Genomic DNA, 25,452 nt, shown 5'->3' on the forward strand with positions numbered 1-25,452 from the left:
GAAAGGATGCGTGGCATCTCAGTAAAGACAGGTTTCCTGCTGATGGGGATTGCATTCCTAGAGGAAAGTCTAATGCTTGTTCAGGAGAGCAGAAAAGTGAAGCTAATTACAAGCAGAAAGAGGAATTGGCCAGCCAGGTCTACTCTCTAGTGCTATGAAAAACAGTGTTTCCCTTCAGCTCAAGAAGGACATTGAGGGGCTGGAGTGTGTCCAGGAGAGAGGAACAGAGCCAGGGAAGGTGATGGAGCCCAGGGGTTCTGGGAGCAACTGAGGGACCTGAAGTTGTTTAAGCTGGAGAAGAGGAGGCTGAGGGGAGACTTCATTGCTCTCTGCAGCTCCTGGAAAGAAGGTTGTGGTGAGGTGGGTGCTGGTTCTTCTCTAGGTTCTTCTCCGAAGTGGAAAGCAATAGGATGAGAGGAAATGGCCTCGAGGTGCATCAGGGGAAGTTTAGACTGGATGTCAGGAAAAATGTCTTTACTGACAGAGTGGTGAGCCCTGGCAGAGGCTGCCCAGCGCAGTGATGGTGTGTCCATCCCCGAAAGGGTTCAAAAAACATGTGGCTGTGGCACTCTGGGACATGATTCAGCAGGCACGGTGGGGTTGGGCTGGGGGTTGGACTGGATGAGGGCTTTCCGACTTTAACAATTCTATGATTCTAAAAGGCAGCATTAGTCAGAGGTTAAGGATTCCTTCAGGGTCTGATATGGCACCTGTTTTTCCCAAAGTGCTGGATGTCCATTCTGCCTCAGGGCTGCAGCTTGGCTTTCTTGAACACCGAGCACATTTTAATAAAGCAGGTGAAGAAATCTTTTCATAATCTCGTTGTTCCACCTGGCTGCTGTTCCTCTGCCTGTAAGGGCTGGGTAAGTTCTGTGCCCTTCAGGTGCCTGTTACCTTCTTGCTGAGCTGCGCTGAAGGACAGAAGAAACAAACAAAAACACAGGCAGGGCTCCCGTTCAGCTGTGGGTCCTGAGCGCTCAGAAGCTGCTGGGTGAACACACAGTTTGGTGGAGGAACATTGGGATTCCTGAGAGCTGATTTAATGGTGTCTGTGGTGAAATCTCTCTGTTGGTTGGTGGTGTCCTGGGCTGTGGTACGTCCAGTGAGAGTTTGCTAGAAGGGTTCCCCAGTAATGACTGTGTCCACCCAGCACCAGAGCAGCAGTGACAGCCTTGTCCAAGGACCTGTCCTGTAGTGTTAATTATGCTGAAACAGGGGCTGTTCCAACTTTACGAAATACAAGCTTTTTAGGACATCAACAGGTGTTTTGATTAAAATGTAAATTTTGAATAAATCTTGGTAATCACGGTTCCTTCCACTTGTGTTGATGGTTGGATCGGATGAGTTTAGAGGTCTTTTCCAACCTTAACCATTCTATGAGAACAATAGTCTGCAGGGAAGCACCTTGGGCGGGAGAGGAATGAGGTATCAGTTTAAGGAAGTTAGGATGAACTCTGGCTTGGAATAAAATCAGCTGGGACTTTGACATACAGACTTCCTTTTGGTGGTAATAACGCTTACAGCAGTATTTAAATATTGAGTCAATGGAACGCAGTTTCCTCACTGCCCGACACTCCCTGGGAAGGGAAGGAGCAGTCCCCGAGGTCCTGGAGTTTTTTCTCTAGAGAAACTCCCCAGAGTTTTTGCTTCTGTACCCCATGACCTGTATGGGGATATTCCAGAGGCCAGGGGGGTTGGGAATGAATGACCTGTAGCCTCAAGGTTACAGACTAAGGTGTGTTACAGACAGCAGCCCAAGCACTCGTTGGACTCGGTCATCTCAAAGGTTTTTTCCAACCTGGTGATTCTATGATTCTATGAATGTGATGATTTTATACCGTGTGATCGATGGGCCAGGGCATGGCTGTGGGTTACCTTCAGGAAACACATTTGTCATTCACAGAGGTGAGACTTGTGGCAGGAAAGCCACCACCAAGCACGTGGGGGCTCCACACTCATGTGTTATTTCATCTCCCAATGCCTGGTCCATGTGCCAGCCCGGCACGGACCAACTGTCTGGAATTCCAAGTTTGCAGTAGGGGAAATTCAGCAGGGCAGTTCCCAGCACGCAGAGCTCTTTCACTGGGTGTTGCTGGTCTTCTTCCTCATCTGGTGGCAGTGGTGGAGCTGTGCTGGGTCCCTACATCAGCTGGAGCCGCTGCAACTCCCAGCACATCTGGCTTCCTGCATGAATGCAGGCCAAAAGCACACGCTTGTTGGCTTTGGTATTTCCTTCCAGATTGTCCTAATAATGTGTGTGAACATGCAATACTCTGGTGCTGGGCTGTGGAGAGGACCTGTGTTCTCCCTTCTCCCGCTGCCTTCGGTCTGCTCCGCTCTCCACCCACTGCAGGTGCGAGGGCCCGTTCCAAAGTTCAGGTTCTGTATTTTTGTGCCTTGCCAGAGTGATGAAAGGGTTGGTAAAACTGTAACTTGACCTTAGCGTTTCGCCGCCTCGAGGGAGATAAGGTACTGAAGGAAATAGGAGAGCAGAGCGCCGATGGCTGTGGGAAGGGGACCCCACGAGGCAGGGGCTCCCCGTTGAGGACCCGGGTGCTCTGCGTGGGAGCTGCTGGCGAGCCCGGCGCGCAGGTGGGAGTAGCTGTGGATCGCTGAGCGGGATTTCAGCCTGGCGGGCACCGTGTTTCTGCTCTGCCGCACAAAGGACCCCTGGGCTGCTGCGGATTTGACAAAAAGATTGACTGAAGCTGCCTGTTATTATTTTTGGCTACTCCAGCAATGTATCAAAAACCTGATGCTGGGCTGATGCTGGTGCCCTACTTTATCGAAGCCCTGAAAAGCAGATCGAGGACAGCGAGCTTGTCTTTCTGCATGGTATCTGCCAACAAAGGGTGAGAGAACTTCAAACTGCTGACGGGGGAAATGGGGGGAGGCAAAACCGAGGCAAAATGTGCTAAATCGAGAGCGCTGCTTGCAGACTGCAAGGGGCCAGTCTGCGTGCGCTGCGCTGCGGAGGCAAGGTGGGGAATATTCTGCTGCGCGGGCTGCGTGTCCCGGCATGGCTGGTGAGCTGGTGCTGTCACCCCTGGGGTGCGGCGGGGACCCCTTTATCCTGGGAGGAAGAAAAGGACCCCGCTGGCCTTAGGTGGCAGACGGCGTTTTTTATTATTCAAGCCCAGCACATTTTCTCCATGTTACTCAAGTTCTTTACATTTTCTGGATCCCTTGGAGGTGAGAGAGGGTCGTGCCCACCTCTCTGGCTGAGGAGAGGATGTAAGTGAGGATGTGCAGGGAGTTAGTGTCAGAGCTGGGCACAGAACCTCTGAATTTTGAATCGTTTGCGGTGCGGTGGAGCTGGCAGGAGGGACGATCCATCTGGGAATCCAGCTTGCAAGTCCCCGGAGGAGGCGAGACTCGTGCCTGCTGCCTCGGCAGGACCCACTTCCTTCCCCTCTGGAGTGGGGAGACCCCGAGTGCTTTTCATCAGGGATATTTCCTCCTTCGCTCTCTATTCCCCTCCTGTGCCGACCAGCGGTGTCAGCGCCGGTGCCCGCATCCTCCCCGATCCCGAGCCTCCTCGCTGGAGGATTTATGATCTGCTGCAGCCGTGGCCGGTAGCCTTTGAGAAGTGGAAAAGGGAGCAGCCATAAATAACAGGCAGGGACAGAGCCGTGCGGTGGTTTTTCATTTACTAGATAGTCCTACTTTGTTCTTGATGAGTAATGGAGGCGTTTGAATACGCCAGGATGACAGCAGCGGTCTGGCCCTGGGAACGTGTCGGCGTGGGCTGGGCGAGGATGGTGGCGATCGGGACAGTTGGACCATGCCGTGCAGCCTTCCCCTCTCGTCTCCGCTGCCTGGCGTCCTCCTCTCGCGCTCACCTGCTGCTCTGGGCACCGCGTTCCCCGAGGCTCCGCTTCAGCATCCCCGTGCTGTGCCGGGAAGCAGGGAGCGCTCGGTTCTGATGCGGGATCGGGTGCCATGGCTCACGCCGGGTGCTGCTGCAGGCGCTACTCCTTGCTCTGGATCGCGCTGCTGCGAAGGTCAGTGACTCGGCTCCCACGGACACGAACGGGCTTCTGCGGCCCAGGGCGAGGGAGAGGGCACCCGCGCAGCCGGCCGCCCTCCGGCCTCCCGGGGCGGCCAGCCAGTGGGAAATAGCCAGGGAAGAGCTGGGGGAAATGGCCAGGGAAGAGGCTGGGGAAGCGGCCAGGGAAGAGCTGGGGGAAATGGCCAGGGAAGCGGCCAGGGAAGAGCTGGGGAAGTGGCCAGGGAAGAGCTGGGGAAGTGGCCAGGGAAGTGGCCAGGGAAGTGGCCAGGGAAGTGGCCAGGGAAGTGGCCAGGGAAGTGGCCAGGGAAGAGCTGAGGGAAGCGGCCAGGAAAGAGCTGGGGGAAGTGGCCAGGGAAGAGCCAAGGGAAGTGGCCAGGGAAGAGCCGGGGGAAGTGGCCAGGGAAGAGCTGAGGGAAGTGGCCAGGGAAGAGCCGGGGGAAGCGGCCAGGGAAGAGCCGGGGAAGTGGCCAGGGAAGAGCTGAGGGAAGCGGTGAGGGAAGTGGCCAGGGAAGCTCTCAGGCGAGCCAGGGAAGCGGCGCCCTAGAGCAGCTTTCGCCAAAATAAAGGGGAATTGGATTTTTTCGGCGTTTATCACAACAAAACGGGCCCGGGCCCGGCCCGGGGGGCTCGGGGCACAGCGGGGAGGCCCGGGGGCTGCGGGAGGGCGGGTTCGGGGCCCGGCGGGCGGTGCCGGAGCCGCCCGGGCTCTGCCCGGCTACAGCGCGGCCAATGCGGGCCCCGGGGGGCGGGGGGGGGCGGGCCCAGAGGGAGAGGCCGAGCGGCGGAGCGGGGAGGCGGCGGCATGGCCGGGGGGGGCGGCGCGGTGAGAGGGGGACCGGGAACGGGGAGGGGGAGAGGGGAAAGGGGGAATGGGAAGGGGGAAAGAGGGATAGGGGAATGGGGAGAGGGGGATGCGGGAATGGAGAGAGGGAATGGGGAAAGGGGGATGCGGGAATGGGGAGAGGGGGAACGGGGAAAGGGGGATGCGGGAATGGGAAGGGGGAGCGGGGAAAGGGGGATGCGGGAATGGGGAGAGGGGGAATGGGAAGGGGGAAAGAGGGATAGGGGAATGGGGAGAGGGGGATGCGGGAATGGAAAGGGGGAATGGGGAAAGGGGGATGCGGGAATGGGGAGAGGGGGATGCGGGAATGGGGAAAGAGGGATGCGGGAATGGGGAAAGAGGGATGTGGAAATGGGAAGGGGGAATGGGAAGGGGGATGCGGGAATGGGAAGGGAGAATGGGGAAAAGGGGATGCGGGAATGGAGAGGGGGGAATGGGGAAAGGGGGAATGGGGAAGGGGAAGGGGATGCGGGAATGGGAAGGGGGAAAGAGGGATGTGGGAATGGGAAGGGGGAATGGGGAAAGGGGGATGCGGGAATGGAGAGAGGGGGAATGGGGAAAGGGGGATGCGGGAATGGAGAGAGGGGGAATGGGGAAAGGGGGATGCGGGAATGGAGAGAGGGGGAATGGGGAAAGGGGGATGCGGGAATGGGAAGGGGGAATGGGGAAAGGGGGATGCGGGAATGGATAGAGGGGGAATGGGGAAAGGGGGATGCGGGAATGGAGAGAGGGGGAGTGGGGAATGGGAAGGGGGAATGGGGAAAGGGGGATGCGGGAACTGGGAGTGGGAATGGGGGATGCAGGAAGAGGGAGTGCAGGAATGGGGAAAGGGGGATGTGGGAATAGGGAAAGGGAATATGGGAATGGGGAAAGGGAGATAAGGGAACAGGGAAAGGGAGATAGGGAAACAGGGGCATGCGGGAATAGGGAAAGAGAATATGGGAATGGGGAGCAGGAATGGGGAAAGGGGGATGCAGGAGTGGGGATGCGGGAAGGGGGGATGGGGAACTGGGATGCAGGAATGGAGAGGAGTGGGGTTGGGGGATATGGGAATGGAGTGGGGGGATGCGGGTGGGGAGGGGGAATGGAGCAGGGAGATACAGGAATGGATGTGGGAGATATGGCAATGGTGAAGGGGGTGCTTGCCCACATCCCCTGGCCCCGCTCCTCTCCCCTGGCCCCGCTCCTCTCCCCTGCCCGCTCCCTCCATCCCTCCATCCGGGAGGGATGCGGGCAGGGGAGAGGAGCGGGGCCAGGGGATGCGGGAAGGGAGCAGGGATGCGGGACAGGGCTGGTAGGAGCCCCCAGGACTCTCACCTCTGGGCTCCTCCCGGTCCTCAGTGCAGGGGTTATTTTTAGCAGCGCTCCGGCCGTGATTCTGTCCGTTAAGAATGTGTTTTCATCATTATTTATTGAAACGCGGTTGCTGGCCCTGGGACTGTGGGGCTTGTGCTTCTGGTCTCCTTGGGGTTAATCCTGGAGGAGAGATCCTGCCTTGCTTTTTCCCTTCTTGTCCGGATTCTCTCTCTAGACCTACAAAATTTAAGTAAATTGGGGAGGCTGGGCTGTGGCCAGGGAGCACCTGGTGTCTCGGTGGCCCCTGGGCCTGGGTGGTGGCCAGGAGGCAGGGGTCAGTGCTGGCTGCTGCTCCACGTCCTGCTCCCGCCAGCCTGGGCCTCCTGGAGGCTCCCCAGATGGATTTTGGGGGCCCTGCAATCCCTGCTTGTTCCCGAGACTGGTGCTGCGGGGGGGGTGACAGGCTCTTGGGGCTGGTTTGAGCTCCGACAGGTGGTGGATCTGTGGATGCTGTTGGTGTCAGGTGGCACTGTTTATGGTGGGTTAGGCTGGTGTGATGAGGAAGAGAAAGTAACTTTAGTATAAGGTACCAATTTCTGTTAAAAGTGAGATGGTGGCTCTTGGGAATGAAACAGAAGTTACTACTTTAGGTTCTTGGCGTTTTCGGTTATTGAAACTCTAATCACCAGCATCGTGTGCTCACGGCCCAGAGGGCCAGCCTTCGTCTGGGTGGCATCCAGAGCCGTGGGGCCAGCAGGGTGAGAGAGGAGATCCTGCCCCTCTGCTCTGCTCTGGGGAGACCACACCTGGAGCCAGGGAGGGGCTCTTGATCAGGGACTGCAGGGACAGAATGAGGGAAAACGGTTTTCAGCTGAAAGAGGGGAGATTTAGATGAGATCTTAGCGAGAAATGTTTGGCTGTGAGGGTGGGGAGGCCCTGGCCCAGGTTGCCCAGAGCAGGGGTGGCTGCCCCATCCCTGGAGGGGTTCAAGGCGAGGTTGGATGGGGCTTGGAGCCCCTGATCCAGTGGGAGGTGTCCCTGCCCGTGATAGGGGGTGGGACTAGATAGGCTTTAAGGTCCCTTCCAACCCAAACCATTCTGTGCTTCGTACCCTTGACGCATTTTCTTGCGTTTGCCATTCGTTTAATCTTGCGTGTTACCAGTCCTGCCAGTGTCCCCACAGGCTGTCGCTGGCAAACTCTGCAGTGGCCGGTTATTAAACAAACAAATGTCCGTGCTCAGGTGAATGTCACGGGTTAAAATCATCCTTCAGGTTTGCTCTGGCAAAAACAACACTTGGAATCTGGTATGAGCTGACAAAGTCGTTTTGAATGTAATTAATTCTGCCACCAGTTAAAACTGGGAACAGTCTAAAAACAAGGGCAGGCATTAATAAGTTTAATTACATATCCTTTGTGTTGCTCAGTGGAGGTGTTGCGTCAGTGAGGGTGACGTGTGGCACCAGGTTCCCACTGGGAGTGCCCTGAGTGTGTTTCCCACACCCCAAACGCTGCAGAGCATCCCCCTGCGCTTCGGCCACCGCAGGGACCGGCCAGACACCTGCGGGAGGAAGCTCAGGTCAGCGGAACATGGAGCAGGGTGTGCTGTGGCTTCATCCACGTGGCCTGTCCTACAGGAAAAAAATATGCGTCTTTTGCTAGCACGTTCTCTTGCGCTGTTGTGCTTGGTTATTCCCACACCACCACTTTCATGTTTATTTGTTAAATGGAAGCAGGATGCGGCACTGGGGAGGAATGGATGAGAACTCCCAGCAGCGGTCAGGAGGTTGGTGGGGAGTAGGGGTCACACTGGCAATGCTGAGGCGAGGAGAGGGCTCAGGGGAGAGCTGCTGCGTCCTAGAGCCTAGTGTGCGTTTGATGCAAGAAGAAATGCACCCCTTGTCCCAATCTGGGCTCTGCAGTGAATATTGTGTCTGTCTAGGCTCTGCAGCAAGTGTTGTCCTAGTTTGTCGCTAGCAGCAGTGAAGCTCTAAGCCTCTGGTGGGTCAGCGTGCGCGCGGCACAGCTCCCCAGCTCCTGGTTTTGCTGCCTGGTGAAACTGGCAGAGGGTGACATGTGGATTGACTCCCATCTGCGCCTGCTAAAACCCTTCTCCCGTCTGATGTCGCAAATCAGTTTGGTGGAGTTGTCCACTTTGTTCTTAGCCATGACAAAACCCAATCCCTGGGGCTGGAGACAGGCTGGAATTCTGTCCGTGCTGCACGTGGTTCCCGTGGTCCATTCTGCTGCTTCTGTGTGTGCAGGACCCCCCGCCACGGGCGTGTGCTGCTGAGAGGGGAGTGCAGACACTCTTCCCAGCTGGCCCCTGGCAAGAACTGCCAGCCCTTGAAAGGCCACGTGCAGGGAATGCGTCCTGAGCAGGAGATGTGTCGCTCATCAGACCTGTGATTTAGGAGATCAGATCCTCTGGCAGCGGGAAGGTGTTTGCGTTGTGAAGGCTGGTGCTGTAGCTGGTGTTAGCGGGACATCCCCAGCTTAGTGCCTGCACTTCCCTCACAGTTCCTCAGCCTGCTCATGCTCTGAGTGGAACAGCAGGAGATTCAAGAAAGGGTCTTTATTTCCCCCCCACACTGTTTCAACACTAAATTTTGTGTCTGCTCCCAGCCAGGTTCCCTGTTTCTTTCTGCCTCTCAGCAGAAACCCTAAAGCTACAGCAGCAGCACCTGGGTGGTTTCACACATCTGAAGCGGAATCTGATGGGGTTGCCCCTTTGAGGGCTTGTCTTCACAAGAAAGCAATTCCGGAATCGGAGTGCTTGAGTTCAAACACACAGAAACTATTCCAGAATAATGCTGTGTAGACAGGCCCTACATTTTTCCTTCCTTGAAGTCCATCAGAATATCTCAGTTTGGGAAGGAGCATCGAGCCTGGGCAGTGCCTCCAGCCTGCCTGCAGAGCCGGGGCTGCTGCTGCGGCCGCACGCTTGCTGCCTCTGTTGCTCGAAGCCCAGCCCCGAGGTCTGCCGAGGAGAGACTGGGATGTACCTCCATGCTTGTTTCTCTGTGTCTGCAAAGTCTTTGCCGTGGTCCCCAAGGTCCTGGCTGGGTTGGGCGCGCTGTCACGGCCTGGGAATCCCTGACATCACTGCTTCTGGGAGCTACAACAGGGGCTTGCAAATATCTGCCAGTAACTAGACTGGTGCTGCCTGCGTCGTATTGCTTACCAAAGGACAGAGGAAACGCTCTCTCCTCCGGAACAGGGTGTTACAATGAAAGGGCTGCGTGTCCTTAGATAGCCCTGCATGCACTGTGGGGCATTTGCAGCCCCCGTGCCGGGCTGCTGTGGGGTCAGGGCTCTGGGGGTGCTGGGAGCAGCTCCACACAGGCAGCGCTCATCCTGCTCTGCCGGGGCTGCCTCTGGCAGAAAGATCTCTCATCCTTCTGTTGAGATTTCAGATGAGAGTCTCTAATTAATGACATCTCCCCGCTTAGCTGCTGGCACACGGACAGATGCTGGCCTCTTAGAGACCGCAGCGCTCCCTCCGTGCAGTGCAGCAGCTGGTGAAAAGCATTCCTATTCCTGACCCAGGCCGGATCCCATCGGCTGTTCAGGAGTAAAAGATGTCGTGGGAGCAGGTCCTGCCAAGGCAAGAACCTGACAATCTCCTGCTCAAGAGAAATCCCATTAATTTTAGGATTGCCAGCAGCGTGGGGCAGAGCACAGAGGGATTTAAATATGCATTTGCTGAATCTGGGGAGAGCAGAACATTACCGAGGGAGAGGCTCTCGGGACATTCTTCCTATCGCACATCTGCACTTCCCCCTGTGGCCCTGTAGCTGCAGTAGTTTGAAATGAAAAGTAGACTGTTTGGGTTTGGTTTGAACCAAATTCTTAGACCGGCATGAAGCTCGTTGGCACAGGTGTGTGTGTTGTGGTATGCAGTGCCCAAGCTGTGGTTTGGGCTGTCAGTATTTGTGTGTGTCCGCACAAGGATGCGAGGCTCTTTTTGCCTTTTCTAATTTCATCTGTGAAATCTGGAAATAAGATTTACCGTAAATGCCTGATTCTGGGCTTACCGGGGCCTGTGTTGCCAGTTCTCGAGCTGCTGGATGCTCCTTCTGGGCTCAGCTTCCCAAGGTTACTTGGCTCCAGCTGCCTGCATTACAGTTAATTTGCAGGATCAGTCAGAGGAAAAGGATGTGGACCCTTTTCTGTGAAAACAGAGCAAAATTGCCCCAAAGGCCTGGGAAATGGCGGTGAGCTCAGCTCCCGGAGATTCATTTATTCACCATAGAGACGGGGCGGGGGGGGTGGTGTGTGAGTGGGCAGTTGAGAGAATCGCTGAGGAGGTAGAGATGCTTCCGAGCTGCTGTCTCTGGTCCAGTGCTGGGCTGGGCTAACCTGAGGCTTTTAGCATTTGAGGGCTCGTGATTGTCCCCTACGAAGAGATTGTGGTGTCGTGGGCTGTTCTTCTGCAGAGCCCATCAGGTCCCAGCACAGCAGATCCCGGCAGCCGAGCCGTGGGGCAGCGTGTCCCGGGGTGCTGGTCCTGCAGCCCTCAGAGCCGTGTGCTTGCCACGCGCCACGGGCTGATCCGTTATCACCTCGGCGTTTGTCGATGCCATGAATGTTAATGGCAGACCTGGAGAAGCACCTTTTTATCTTCCACTGCTGTTTATCTCGGGCTCTCCTTTGGCTGTTTTCTAGATTCCACTTGGCACGACTCCCTGGAAGCTGTGAATTTTGCAGGCGCCATTGACATTCTCAGTGTTTTGGTCAGCTTTGTTCTGGAGAACCACAAAACTCAGCTCATGGAGACAAAGCACTCTGAGAGGATACTGGGAGCATTGCGGTTTTGCTCATGAAAGGCCATGCTGAGAGTATCTCAGATTCCCCTTATTTCTATCCCTTTGTAGACAGAGGGACGCGAGGATCTTTTGGAAGCCCCTGAAGTGCTTGCCAGAGGTTTTAAAGGTCAGGGTTTCTGGGATCAGCATTTGTGTACTGGCTGGCATCACAGCATTTATGTGGTGCTGGCAGTAGAGAAGGCAACTATTGCCTTTGCTCTCAGGTTATTTTTTCCCTTGCCACTTTCTGTCTTTGCTCTGTTTTCCATGGCAGTACCAAGCTGTCTTCTTTCTTTTTTCTGCCTTGAGCTTTCTGGTTTTGCTCTAAGAGTTGCGACAGCATTGATTGTATTGGCTGTCTGGGAAATGGTGCTGCTTGCTGGCTGTGGGCTCCCCGCTGCTAAATGCTGCCAGTGGGACTCCGGAGCATTTAGATCAATCGATAGGGCTATCATGGCCTTATTTTCCACACTGTCCCCATCCCAGAGATGTGTGTAACAATTGGAGAGAGCGCACTAGCCCTCGGGTTGTTGGTTACAGAGTGCGGATCCGCACGTGGGCTGCATCCGTGATAGAGATGTGTGTTTGGGTGGGGAGAAGGGGGTGGGGGATCTGCTCCATCAGTGCCAGCCGCTCACTGGACATGCTCTGTGCTGAGTGAACACGGGGCTGGGTTTTAGGAGGATCCATCATTAATTCCTCCCCATTTGCAGGTAACTTCCTTCTGTCAGTGGGGACTGGGTGCTGCGAGACAGCAGGACATGAAGTAGGTTGCGAATGGGATCCGCTCACTCGACCTGGAACGTCCCACGTGCCCAGAGTGATGGCTGTTTAAGGATGTGCTTGGCTGCGCAGAGACCTGTGGTCTAAAAACCTCCGCTAATGTGGTCCTGACTGCATCAGAGTTTGGAAAGAATGTTTTTCCTGAGTATACAGGCTGTAACAGAACCTGCTCACTGAGTTAGAAATGGGGTGGTGTAGCAGTCCCTGCTATTCTGGGCCCTCGGTGAACTCACGGTGCAAAAATCCTGGGAGAATTCTGCAGTTGTTGCTAACAGAGGGACTAAGTGATTTCTCTGGGCAGGAGAGCACCCACTGATACCGTTGCATTTTTCCTCTAGATCCCATCTAATGCCGAGACTGAAAGAATCGCGCTCCCACGAGTCGTTGCTCAGTCCCAGTAGTGCTGTCGAGGCTCTGGATCTCAGTATGGAGGAAGAAGTGGTCATCAAGCCAGTCCACAGTAGCATCCTGGGACAAGACTACTGCTTCGAGGTAAGGAGACTTTGCCTCTGTCTTGGGGCACAGCTAGGTGTGGGGCTGTGTCTTGGGCTTTTGCTGTTATCAGACGTTTCTACTCTGAATTGCCCCATAGAGACCATTTCATAAACAGAAAATTGCTTCCTTCTTTCCAAGGAGCGTCCTACCCGCAAAATCTGAGCGGTGAGCTCTTTGCCATGTAACCGTTGGCACGGCAGAGCTGGCTGCTGGCACTGATGCCAAACTGCTTAAGGCTGTGTGTTTGCAGAGCATAAATTTGTAGTTTATGTTCATATGGATGTGGGGAAGTGCTAATCCCTGCTCAGTGTTCCCAAAGACATTATGTGTGGTCGCAAAGATACCCCATTGTCAGTGGGAGTGTTGAGGGCTTTGTCTGGAAAAATGAAGCTTCCCTTGTTTGTGTAAATAGAAAAATCTGTGAGTATTTTGACTGGTTTTAACATCTGTTGTGGCATGTGGTTAGGTCTGTGCTAGCAGGAGGCGGTAGGACACGTACAAACCGGGCTGTAGTTGGACAATTGAATGTAGCGCGTCTTGGGAATCGTTTTTCCTGCATCATGAATGGCAAAGTGTTATTGCTTATGGTGGTGGCAGGATACGGAACTGAGAAATGGTTTTCTGACAGCAACATGGTGGTTAGTACTTGTATTTCTGTGACAAGAAGGTGTCCGGTTTGTAGTTGGACGTAGACGAGCAGATAGACCGTGTATCCACAGTTGGATCGTGCTGTAGGCGTGGCGGGGCTGCGCTGGGTGCAAACGCCTTGGCAGTCTCCAAGAGGAGTCAGAATGGAGCAACAAAGAGGTTTTTTCTTTGCTGAAATGGACACGCTTTGAAAGAAAGGAGTTTAAAGATCCATTTGTTAAAACATAAAGCGTGAACACAAAAAAAGTCTTAACAAAAAATAGCCCCTGACATGAACACTGGAGTGGGCTGAGGTATCAATTTTCCAGTGCTGTTCATTCTCTGTAGAATTGAGCAAGCGCGGCAGGTCAGGAGGAGAGCAGTTCTGTAAATTCTGTGGCCTCTATTACGTTCCAATCAAGAAAGATAAAATGAAGCTAGATGGAAAATAGATGTGACATCCATAATAGAAGAGTTGTTTACCAGTTCTGTTGAGCGCATGAGAGCAGAGGAAGGGATGTTTACAGGACTTGTGGGAAGCTGATGGAGAGGGAGATTGCCCACACCGTGCGCTTGTGAGGAGGAAGGAAGTTTTATTTCTAAGTGAGTTGGATGAAGAAGAGTGTTAACTGCTGTTCTGTGAATCCTGCAGAGGAAAGGAAGAATGCCAGGAAACAAAAGGGACATTGATTTGTAACTGGTGGCTACTCATCGTCGAGCTCCAGTGGGAAGGAGCGAGGTGTGAGCTAAATGGACTGTTGTGTTTAATACCTTGGTCTTGTGTCTCCAGAGAACCTTTCAAACTTGGAGCGAGGTCAGCACTGAGATGAGTGTGCAGATCTCCTGGGGTCTCTGGTGGGTAGCAAGCACTGACCCCAATCTGCCATCCGCTTGGGTATGGTGATGGAAGCAAAGGGTTGGTGCTGCCTTTGGAGGGACAAGACTGGACCACGCCTCAGGCCCGCACAGAGGGGCAGCGTGTGCTGGGACAGGCTGGGAAGCTGCTGCTAGCCCCTCGGGGGCCCCATCTGCATCGGCACAGAGAGCTTTAGCACATGGTTCTCCACAGCGGGCAACGGTGAAAGCTGAGCAACAGAACGGCACAAGCGTCTTCTGCTGCTCAGTGCTTGAATGTATCAGGTGTTGTTTTGCCATAGAATCATGAAATGGTTTGGGTTGTAAGGGACCTTGAAGATCATTCAGTTCCGTCTCCCATGTCCTGGCGGTCCTGTCTGCGACCTGCAGTCCCGAGTCCCTCAGTGAAGCAAGATTCGGCAAAGTCAGCTGCTGCCCATGGTGAAAGCTCAGCAATGACCACAGTGATGGTTCCCATGGCCTGGAAGTGGGAAAGTCTGCATGAGGCTGAAAGGAAAACTAGAAGCTGATGTCTGAGAGGCCTGACACTGTTGTGTGGGAGCACTGGAGAGCGAGCTCAGCTGATGTCCTGGAAAAGGAGCCCTGGCTAAGAAGTGTCAAGTGAGAAGTTACTGACAGAGTCACGGAGACGAGGGGAACAAAGGTATTCTCTGCATGGTGGATTGCAAAGGTGCTGTGGTTTGGTGATGGTGCCTCGTCCCTGCACTTTGAGGCTACTGTGGATCTGTTCTCTAGAGAGACCTGTCCAGAATGGCCAAGTTTGCTGTCTCAATTTGAGAAGAGAAGCATTGTTGCTGTTGAGCAGGGCCAGCCTCACACAGTTCTTCACCTTCTCCTCGTGGTTGGGCAGCAGACCGTGCCTAGGAAGCTGCTTCCATCCCCACCTGGCTGGTGCCTCTTAGTTCTCCTTTGGGATGTTGGTGCTCGGTTGGCCGAGCTGGCTCAGGGAGCTCTTTGGGGTCCTTCAGCCCCAGCAGCCGCAGCTTTTCTGGAGCCGGTTGCCCTCCAGGCTGCCCGGCACGGGGTGCAGCGTGGCACACGTCCTCCACTGAGCTGCAGCGGCCTCCTGGCGCGCACACCAAGACAGCAGGATTTGACGTGGCTGCAGATGGAGTTGCTCTGAAGAAGGGCAGGTTCAGAGGGAGCTGGCAGCGCACCCAAACGGAGACAAAAGCGAGAGGTGCCAAAGCCATCTGCAGTGGAAGAGAACCATGCGGCTCGTTTGGAGGCAGCTAGCTGTGTGAAGGTACAGAGTGAGTGTCTCTCTCCTTTAGCTTGACTGGAGACGTGCTGGAGCCAATGGCTCAGCTCTGCTCCCCTTGGCCAGGCTCTGGTAAGGAGAGTCAGCAGTGATGCGACACCTTTTCAAACAGTGCACTTAGCTCTTTCTGCTGATGTAGTTCTACAAAACTTGCTTTTTTCGGACTTGCTGAGAACTTGGCACTCGTTATTTACTTGTCTTCATTGATTTTTTTTTTTTTTTTAAGAAAGTTACCCAGCATCCTCATCTTTCTCCTGACGTGACCTCCCAGTCAGCAGAATCCCCTGATGGCCTGGCATGTGCTGTGTGCACTAAATATGCAGTGGGCATCTCGGTCCAGCAAGGGAGGCTCGGAGCTCAGAGCCTGTTCCGGGCACTGCTCTTTGTGGGGTCCTGCTGAGCCAGACCCAGCGCGGGGCTGGAACTGGAGGGCTCCAACACTGTCCTGGTGACCACGGCCTTGTCCTGTTGCACAGCTCGTGGTGGGGCTGTCGCAGGGCAGAGCTGGGGATGCAGAGCAGGAGAAGGCAGAAGTTGCCGCTGGTCTGTGCTTGCTCCGCGACAACTGAAACCGTGTCACCTCCTCCTGCCCTCGCCTGACTGAGGAAGAATTCACTGTTGCTGAATTTAGCTCCACTAAATTTAGTCCAGCTGAGCAAACGTTCACCATCATGCGCAGAGCCTCCAGCCACCCAGAGCAGCCACCGCGAGGCTGGCCAAGGCACCACCGGTTTGGCCGTCTGAGCTCGGCTCAGGGGGATTTACCAGCTCAAGCATTAACTTCTCCATGTAAAACCCTCTGAACACTTGGAGGGATGCAGCTTCGATACCTTAGTGACCATCTGCTCTTGCGTTCAGTGGGATTCCTTGATGTGCGCTTTGAGGAGCCCGTGGTTGACCTAAGACCTTCTTAGATGAGGTCTTAGGAATAAATGTTTTCCTGTGAGGGTGGGGAGGCCCTGGCCCAGGTTGCCCAGAGCAGTGGTGGCTGCCCTGTCCCTGGAGGGGTTCAAGGCCAGGTTGGATGGGGCTTGGAGCCCCTGATCCAGTGGGAGGTGTCCCTGCCCATGGCAGGGGGTGGGGCTGGATCGGCTTTGAGGTCCCTTCCAACCCAAACCATTGCATGGTTTTGTGATTCTTAAAATGACAAGATTTTATCTGAAAGAGCTCACCATCCGAAGACTGCGGATAATGAGTAAGGATAAGCAACATTCGAGAAATTAATGAGTTTTATTAATTGAGTTTATCCTGTACATTAATAGTATTCCAGCATAGCCAAAATCTTGATGAGATCGATATACTCCCTTTATCAAGATAATTAATATCTCATGAAGATCAGTAATGCCATATGATGTTTAGGTCAGAGCTCAAAGCTGGAATGTTATTGCTGATCTGAGGAAAACTAGCATTTTTGGTCCCACATGGTAGATACAGCCAAGTTCCATCAGATCAGACGGACTTCATGTCTGGTGCGGGAGGATTTTCCCTTCTCTCTCTTAAGTCTTGATAGTCAGAGGAACGTTTAGGGATGGAATTTCACAGGAGCACCTGCAGCAGGAGGTGGAGCAGTCCAGGTTTGTACTGGAAAAAGCAGCTGGGAAGACAGTGACCTGTGAAAAGATGCTGAAAAGACCATACTGCTGGAATCTTCTTGGAAGTAGAAGTTGTGCTCAGAAGATAATATGGTCTTGTAGGAAAGAGGATCAAAGTGTGTAAGAACAGGGAAGAGCGTCTTCCTGAAAGAGAGAGCTTCTGGAATGCCAAGGGTTGGAAATGTCTTGCCTTTGCTGGCTAAAGACAGGATGGAGCTCTGGGCATTTTGTCCTGGTTGGGAGCTGCCTGTGTTCAAAGGAAGGGATGTGTCCAGCTCCTTGTTGAGGTCAGCTAATGACAAATCTGAGCAAGTGCCAGGTCTGCTGTAAGAACAGGTTGGGCTTCTGCAAGATATGGGAAATTAAAGGAGGTTGTGTCTCCCAGAAGCAGATAACCCAGCGAGCAGGGTGTAAGCGCAAAAACCGTGGGATGATAAAGCACTGACAAGTAATTCTGCAGCTTGAGACGGACAGAAGTGAAGCTGGGAGGGGAGTTATTTAAAGTACCAGCCAGGTCCATGAGGTTGCAGGCAGAGAGGTACAGAAACAATATTCCTGGGCATCATTAAATGCAGAGTTAGGTCCCGCAGTCCTGGTCTGCCCGCTCACCAGTGGGGCTTGGAGGAGGTGGCAGCTTGAGGGATACGGTGGGTGAGAAGGTGCTGAGAACTATTGGCCTTGTAAACCTTGGCACAGTAACTGATGCCGGAGAAGCCTGGGGTGGTAGGTAGCAAGGAGTGTTTGGTTCCCATCACCCTGGGGCTGACAGGCAGTGGCTGCTTTGGTGTCTCTCAGCAGGGTTGGAGCTTGGAGCTTCCATGTGGTCACAGGGATGTGATAAGGAATTAGGGACATTGCAGCACTGGAAACGTCCCTGCTGTGAGTGTGCTGCTCCAAACCTGGCAGTGAAGTCCTGATGGCCAGAGAGGTCAGACAGCTCCTGCAGACAGATCCCTTGGAGGGGTGCTGGAACGGTGTGAGGAGGGCTCAGCAGCACTGCCCGACCATCTCCACGCCCAGGAGCCCCAGCCTGGTTCTCCCCACGTCAGCAGAAGGTGCCATGAGCCCTGGAATGCCTCCAGCAGGGCCAGGAGCTGCTGCGCACACCGCTGCCAGGACTGTGCTGTGTGTACTTGGCCCCAGGTTCTACACAGCATGGTCTTCAGAAGCAACACGACATGAATGGGGAAGGTATGAAGCCAACCTTCCCCGGCCTTATGTTGTGACAACATGGAATGGGTTGTTACTGTCACCGGCTTCGGGCTGGATCTGGAGGAACGCCAAGTGGTTGCAATTTATCTGTAGTTCATCTAAGGATCTGTGCTCTCTCAGTTGTGGAACTTGGTGGTTTAAAGTGTCACATGCATGGGGCCCATTATCTGGTGTTTTCTGGTGTGGAAGAGGAGAAGTAATTGGAATTTGCTTCCATGATTATTTCTGTGTCAGACAGAGTTGCCCTGTTTTTCCACTTGCCTCGGGGGCTGTTGCTTCATGCTTGGATAAAGCTCTTTTACTTAAAAAAGAGAATATAAGCCCCACTAGCATCTTTCCCAACTCCCCCTCTCCCCCAGATCAGGATCTGCACTGTGCTGGTCAAGACATAATCCTGTTCCTTTCCCTGTAGGTGACGACTTCATCAGGAAGTAAGTGCTTCTCGTGTCGTTCTGCAGCAGAGCGAGATAAATGGATGGAAAACCTGCGGCGTGCCGTGCACCCAAATAAGGTAGTGGCTTTGAGGAATTGCCTCTGTTAGAGTTCAGCTCCTCGTTATTACATTTTATAGCCCAGCGCGTAGGAGCAGCAGGGGACGTATTGTCATTTTAGTGAGTAAGTGTAACTGTGGGTCAGCCTTTTTCCATATTGCTTTCTTCCACAATTATATTTACAGGCAAGTGCCAATTATTTCTTCCCCTCTTTTCTCAGCACACGCTGCTTCAGCCGTTGCTAAGAATTGATCAGACCTGAAGAATCTTCGGTCTTGCTCTGTTATTGATGATAATCCTTGCCATGCAGGACTTCTCACCTCCCAGAAGCTCTGGGACAGATGTCAGGCAGCAGCCAGCAAAGCTGCAAGTCTGAATAGTCCAAAGTCATTGAAGCCGTGGCTGCCCCATCCCTGGAGATGTTCAAGGCCAGGTTGGATGAGGCTTGGAGCAAGCAGTGGGAGGTGCCCCTGCCCGTGGCAGGGGGGTGGAACTGGATGATCTTTAAGGTCCCTTCCAGCACAAATCATGTTCTGTGATTCTGTAAAGGAGTTCACAGGTCGCTCTGGCTCTGATATTGCTTGCAGTGACTGCTTTAGTGATGGAGAAACTCCGTGCCCGTGGCAGCGAGTCCTCGGCAGTGACAGTGGGGCTGTAGCTTTCCCTTCTCCAGTCAGTTGAGGCAGCATAGTCATCCCCTTGGGATCTACAGAAACAAATCCTTCTCTTCACTAAAACACAGGGACACCCAATATGTGGTTTTATGGCCCACTAAGTCTGTCTTAAAATAAAACCTGCAGCTGCTTCTCCCACTCTGCACTGGAGTTGGCTAACAGGGACTGATCAGGACTCATCAGCTGCAGGATTTCACGGCTGATGAGCTCCGTCAACAAGTCATCTTCTGCTCATCGGTGAAGATGCAAATGATGGGATCCTGTGAATTCATTTCTAGTATCAGCACCACAGAGCTGTGCTTACAAGTTGAGTGCAGGCTTGGTGGGTCACTAAAGGAGCCTTCTGTGTCGGAGTTTATTGTTCTTGGCGCAGGGGAATATTTCCTTTCATATGGGAATGGGGCAGCAGAGGAGGAGGTGAACTCCTGCCTCCAGCAGCGCGTTCCTGTGTGCGGAGTTCAGTGACTTTGGTGCTTTCAGAGCAAAGCAGCCTGGTGGTGATGATCTGAAAGAGCATTCTAAGGCTTGAGTGGTCACACTTGCCATGAGCAGAGCCCTGGGAATGTGAGATGGTGCAGGGCACATAGCTGGGGCTTTGAGACACAGTGGTCAGTGGAAATTGATTTGGAAGTGTGCCCTCACCTCAAAACAGGCCAGGAACTGATGGCTAGCTGGGTCGGGGAGGGAGTCCCAAACAAATCAGGGTACTGCAGGATCACCAGTAGTGGTTCGGCTGCCAGTGCTTTATCTTTCAAGTCATTCCTGCAACAAACATCCCTGAGTGTTCTTCCAGGAGGTCAGCGTCTCTGGGGAGCTCATAAAGATCCCCATATCCTTTGCTTTGTTAGTGTTTAAAAGCTATCCAAGCTAGCTTTCTCTTTCTGGATTGTGGCGATTCTCCTGGGGAACTCGCTCTGCGTCCCATAATTCCTCCTGATGTTGTAGTTGGGTGCTCTGGAATCTGGCCCTAAAATATTGTGAGGGTTTGCAAATGCTTCTTGCCCTGCCAGAGGTGGTTGCGTTCCAGCTGGGTGTGCACTCAGCTCCCTGTGCGGCTGCTCTGTTCCAGGACAGACCCAGCCCAGCGGTGCTGTAGTGGCACTGGAAAAGGGGTGGTTGTGAGGTACCTGGTACCCGGCTTCTGTTTTGCCAGAGACATTGCTCATCAGCGAGGTTCTTTTGGCTGCTTCTGAGACCGTTGTGGCCATGGATGGGAAATGGAACATTTATGATTTGGAGGGGTTTTGTCTTCCTTGTTCCTTCTATTAATTGGCACCAACAGACATGGGGAGCGCAGTGGTGCTCAGAAAATTAACATAAGTAGTGTTATTATGTAAATTTCTGAGAGCCAGTATTTCCTTTAAAATAAAATGTAATTAAGCTTCTGCTCATTTAGCACATCTGAAATCATTAACTCCTGTCTCCAGTCTAGTTGTGCTTGTCTTTGTGGGTTTTCCGTTGACCTTTTTTTTCCGTCACATCCTTTTTTTCAGGACAACAGCAGAAGGGTCGAGAATATGTTAAAGTTATGGATTATCGAAGCCAAGGACCTGCCAGCCAAGAAAAAGTACTTGTGTGAATTATGCCTGGATGACGTTCTTTATGCACGAACTACCTGTAAATTGAAAACTGATAACGTGTTTTGGGGGGAGCACTTTGAATTTAATAACCTCCCATCGCTCAAAAACATTACGGTGCACTTATACAAAGAGACTGACAAGAAGAAGAAGAAGGACAAGACCAATTTCATTGGGCAAGTGAACATCCCCATCAGCTCTGTCACAGGCCGGCAGTTTGTGGAGAAGTGGTACCCGGTGGTCAGCCCCAACCCCGGGAAGGGCAAATCCCCGGGGCCCATGATCCGCATCAAGTCGCGCTACCAGAGCATGAGCATTCTTCCCATGGAGATGTACAAAGAGTTCGCTGAGTACATCACCAACAACTACATGGTGCTGTGCTCGGTGCTGGAGCCCTCGCTGAGCGTGAAGAACAAAGAGGAGATGGCGTCGGCGCTGGTGCACATCCTGCAGAGCACAGGCAAGGCCAAGGTAAGCCGCGGCGGCATCCCTTCATCCCACCGGAGACCTGCTGCTGGGCTCAGGTGCTGGAAATCGCGTGTGGGTTGGGCTACAGGGCTGGCCGTCATTAATACGCCTTAATTTTGCTTTTAATTACTATCAAGGTGATACTGTATGCAGTGCTAACTGTTTAATTAGCAGAGAGGTCGGTGGGAGGATGAGACACCAGCCGAGTCATTTTTCTCTCCTTCTGGAGGTGCGGGGGCCATGGCAGAGTTAAGGCAGCAGTGGCTATCTCTGTTAACACCTCCCTGAACTCTGCAGAGAGAAGCTGGGGAAGAGCAAGATTTCCAAAGCTTTCCAAGCTCTGAGGAGATGTGAGCTCCTCACCTATGGGGAATCACAAGGCTCTGCTTCCTCTGCAGCCGCTAGTGCTGCCTGGGACAGCAGCAGGGGCTGTGGATTGGATTTAACCGCCATCTGTCGAACAGAGAGGTGGCTTGGCCTCCTGATTTAGTTCAGGGCAAGCAAAGCTCGCTGAGAGGATTGCGAGGCCGTGGGCCTGCTGTTGCAGAGGCAGGGAAAATAGCTCTGTTAAAGCCTTCCTGATCCCCAGCAGCAGTGTGGGACCCCAGGAGCACCAGCATGGGCTGTGGTCCTGGTCCCCTTGGCTGTGTTGCTCTCAGCTGGAACTGAGGATATTTGTGAGAGAATGGTCTGTGATTGCACAAGGAGAGCATCAAAGGAGGCCCCATTCTCGCTTCTTGTGCGGAGGCTCCAGCACGGTCAGCGTGGTTTCTGGGCACAGCCCTTCAGTGCGGATCTGACAGCGCTGGTGCCAGGGCTCATCTTGGAATAGAAGTGCCATGAACCACCCTGTGCACGGCTTACGTGGTGCTGGTGCAAACGGCTCCCAAGTATCACCCTGATCCCGGTCACCACAAATCATGTGCAAGTGTAGCTGAGAGCTGTTGTTGCTGCCTGTTCCCTCCTCTTGCCGGTACTGGAGAGGTTCCAGAGAGAGCAGGCGTGTTTCTAGGCGTGCGTCTGCATCAGCGCTCGAGATCCCAGAGGCTCTGCATGGGGGATACAGCCAACAGTAAACAGGCTTGATGAATTTCCCCCTAAAATGGAGCTTCTGCTTTCCCTGCCTGTCATCTGCCATCAGCATTAGCACAGGGTTTAGGGAGCTGTCAGAGCAACAGGAGTTATTGGAGCATGGGAACCGGGCAGCGCTCCCTTAGTTAGAGGGGTTGGACATGCAGAGAAAGGGAAAAGCAGCAATGAGGTCAAAAAGCAGTGAATGGGAGAGGAAAACACCCCCTCACCCCAGCTTGGGTGACAAGGATGCACAGCTCAGGAAACCTCCCCTGGGGCTCAGCACCACGACCTCAGGGATGCCCCATCCCTGGAGGCGTTCAAGGCCAGGCTGGATGGGTCTTGGAGCAACCCAACCCAGTTGGTGATGTCCCTGCTTATGGCAGGGGGTGGAACTGGAAGGGTTTTGAGGTCCCTTCTGACCCAAACCATTCCGTGTTTCTATGACCCAGCAAGGGGACGCGGCTGCAGGAGGCGTCAGGCTGGTCCTGGTCTGCACGAGGAGGCTGTGCTGGTGCTGTGATCCCTGCTCTCTGCGGGGCAGCCCCTTTCAGCCCACTCCAGGGAGAAGGACAGGGCAGGATGAGTCCAAGCTTTTAAAAAAGCCTGATTGCCACGCTGCCTGCTGTCCCCTAGCTTTGCCTTGCTGTCCCCGAGCAGGGCTCTGAGCACCTCCCTGGAGTTTCAACACAGAAACAACAGCCTCTCCCTTTTCCTTCCCAGCCAGGCTGCAGGAGAAGCAGTTTATGTGATTTTTCTTTTGTTTGTGGGTGAGGTGGTTGTGTAGGTGTTTGTGTGTGATGGGAAAGGCATGCGCCTGCAGGCAGGTCTGGCTCTGAACTGCTGGTTTTGATGCTGAAGACACAGCTCCTGCAACCCAGACTCACCCAGCACCCAGCGTCTGGAAGATAAAACACTCCCGGCATGGAGCAGGAGGATCAAACACCCACGGCATGAAGTCAGGCACCGTGGGGTTTGAAATGGGGTTCAGAGCCAGGGAGGAGGAGAACAGGAGCCCAGCAGACACAGATGGTGCCAGGGCAGCTGGTGTTGCTGCAGGATCAGGCTTGGGGTGGTGGGAAGTGGGGCCGAATCCCCGGGTCCGTGGGCTTTGGATGAGAATCTTGGCCCTGTCTGATGGGAATGAGCACCCCGCTCCCTGGCCTGTCAGGGAGCCTGTCTGGGCTGGAGGTGGGTTCCCCATCCTTGTTCCTCACTGAGGGTGTTGCCAACGGCCTCCCCAGGGCTCTCCGCTGCCCTGCGAACGCAGCCTTGGTGATCACAACCACCAATTTATTTTGCTGCTATAGGGGGGTTGTGGATCCTGGCTGCTGTCGCTGCGCCAAAGCAGCAATTACAGCTTGTAGTGAGAAACAAGTGCTCGGTAGATTATCTATGAAGACTCGTTAGCTGCTAATTGCTCTTGCGCTGTTTTGGGCCCTGTTTTCCTGTAGTGATGCGCTGTAAATATGGTGTAATCCCTTAATGAGGCACGGCCGGCTGCGTACGTGTCCACCCCGAGCTGTGCTGCTGGAGTCCTCGCACAGGAGAGGTGGTTGTGGAGCTATGGAGATGATGCTGGGTGGGAGAGGTCCCTGTGGAGATGATGCTGGGTGTGCAGCTGGCCCCCCAGTGTCCCTGTGCAGCCCCACAGAAAGAAGAGGGCTGATGCTGCCCTCCTGGCAATAGGAGAGACCCAAGGTGAGACTCTGTGACTTGTGATGTTTCCAGAATTTTTCCCACGCTAGGTTTGTCTCAGGGCTCTCTTACAGCTTCTGGAGATCGGTTCATGACCATAAATATATCAAAAAACTCTGTATAAATGGTTGGTAGATCAGACCCAGCATTAGACAAAGTGCTAACTAACCAGCTGCTCACTGGAAATAAATATTTATGGTGTTGTGAGTGGAGAGAAGAATAAACATGTGTCCCTGTTTGTGCTGCAAGGATTGGCTCCACTGAAGCAGATGTATTTACTCCCTCCGTGCAAGCCTACAGGAACCTCCTCGCGTTCCCATCCTCAGCAGTGTGGGGTCTTCCACAGAGTCATGGAATAGTTTGCGTTGGAAGGGACCTCAAAGCCCATCCAGATCCACCCCTTCCTGCTGGATCAGGGGCTCCAAGCCCCATCCAACCTGGCCTTGAACACCTCCAGGGCTGGGGCAGCCACGGCTTCCCTGGGCAACCTGGGCCAGGGCCTCCCTGCCCTCAGAGAACAACATTTCTTCCCAAGATCTCATCTCAATCTCCCCTCTTTCAGCTGAAAACAGTTTCCCCTCATCCTATCCCTGCACGCCCTGATCAAAGAGTCCCTCCCCAGCTTTCCTGGAGCCCCCTCAAGTACTTGAAGGTTGCTCTAAGGTCTCCCAAGAGGCCTCTTGTCTTCAGGCTGAACCCTGACTCTCTCAGCCTGTCCTCGTATGGGAGGTGCTCCAGCCCTCGGATCATCTTCTTGGCCTCTTCTGGAGCCACTCCAACACATCCATGTCCTCCCTGTGCTGAGGTCTCCAGAGCTGGACTGCAGGTGAGGTCTCACCAGGGTGCAGCAGAAGGGGAGAATCACCTCTGCCATGTGGTTGGGGCTTTGCTGGCAGGGCCAGTGTGTGTGCAGCACCAGCAGGTACCACGCGGGCCTGCCTGACAGGGACTGCTTGGCACGGGGAGGGGACCAGAGGGTGAGCAGCACGGCCCAGGAAGCTGCTGGACTTGGAGGCTGGTGGCTTGGTTGGACCCTTAACTGCACTGGAAGGGCTGTGGACACAGGAACAAGGATGCTGTGCGCATTCAGCTGTAGATGACACTGGCAGCAGCCCTATCATTTCCCCCACAAAGAGTTTATCTCCCTGATAATATTTTACAGCAGCCATAGTTGAGCTAATAAGGCTTTTAATCAGTTTTATGAGCATTCTCGGTGTTTTCCCCCCCCTCCCTGAACACAACAGCCAGATTGGCTGGGAGGATGGAGCAGCCGGTGGGTGGCGGTGGCTTGGATCAGTGTTCTGGCTCGGGTTAGCATGCGGTTTCTAAGGTTCTTGTGTGGGATGTGACCCCTCTCCCCTCCTAGGGAGAGGCAGTGCTTGCCTGGGGTGTTTGGGTTGTATCCCTGTGTAGGTTTTCTTACTGCTGGGAGCAAGGTGGTGGCCACAGATGCCTTTGTGTCAACCCTCACATTGCCCCTGCACCTCCTTTTCGCAAGGAGAATTAGACAGTGGATGAGCTCCAGTGCTCAAAGGAGGGAATGTCGCTGTGTGTCCTGGCAGAGAAGTGTGGATCCTCCAAGGAACCACGTGCTGGGGACAAGCTGAGGCCTGGCAGTTGGGGTCTTTGCTCTCACACCATCTGCCCAGGATCCCCAGTGCTCACTGTGTG

General features: G+C 54.0%; 1 protein-coding gene across 13 annotated transcripts in view; it reads left to right on the forward strand.

Moving 5' to 3' along the window:
- Positions 1 to 25,452, forward strand: part of DAB2IP (DAB2 interacting protein) — a 179,413-nt gene that overhangs the window by 125,154 nt on the left and 28,807 nt on the right. For 11 of the 13 annotated variants that reach the window (XR_011338877.1, XM_069873518.1, XM_069873524.1 and 8 more), the window contains 3 exons: positions 12,078 to 12,231; positions 18,215 to 18,313; positions 20,461 to 21,015. Coding sequence is in view for 12 of the 13 variants with exons in the window: in XM_069873518.1 (XP_069729619.1) it covers positions 12,078 to 12,231; positions 18,215 to 18,313; positions 20,461 to 21,015 (808 nt within the window). In the remaining variant the exon portion in view is untranslated. Of the gene's footprint in view, positions 1 to 2,392; positions 2,417 to 2,502; positions 2,853 to 12,077; positions 12,232 to 18,214; positions 18,314 to 20,460; positions 21,016 to 25,452 lie in introns of those variants that run through there. The other 2 variants (XM_069873528.1, XM_069873527.1) reach the window with 2 other exon arrangements.

Source organism: Phaenicophaeus curvirostris, chromosome 20, assembly GCF_032191515.1.
Source record: "Phaenicophaeus curvirostris isolate KB17595 chromosome 20, BPBGC_Pcur_1.0, whole genome shotgun sequence".
Taxonomy (NCBI): domain Eukaryota; kingdom Metazoa; phylum Chordata; class Aves; order Cuculiformes; family Cuculidae; genus Phaenicophaeus; species Phaenicophaeus curvirostris.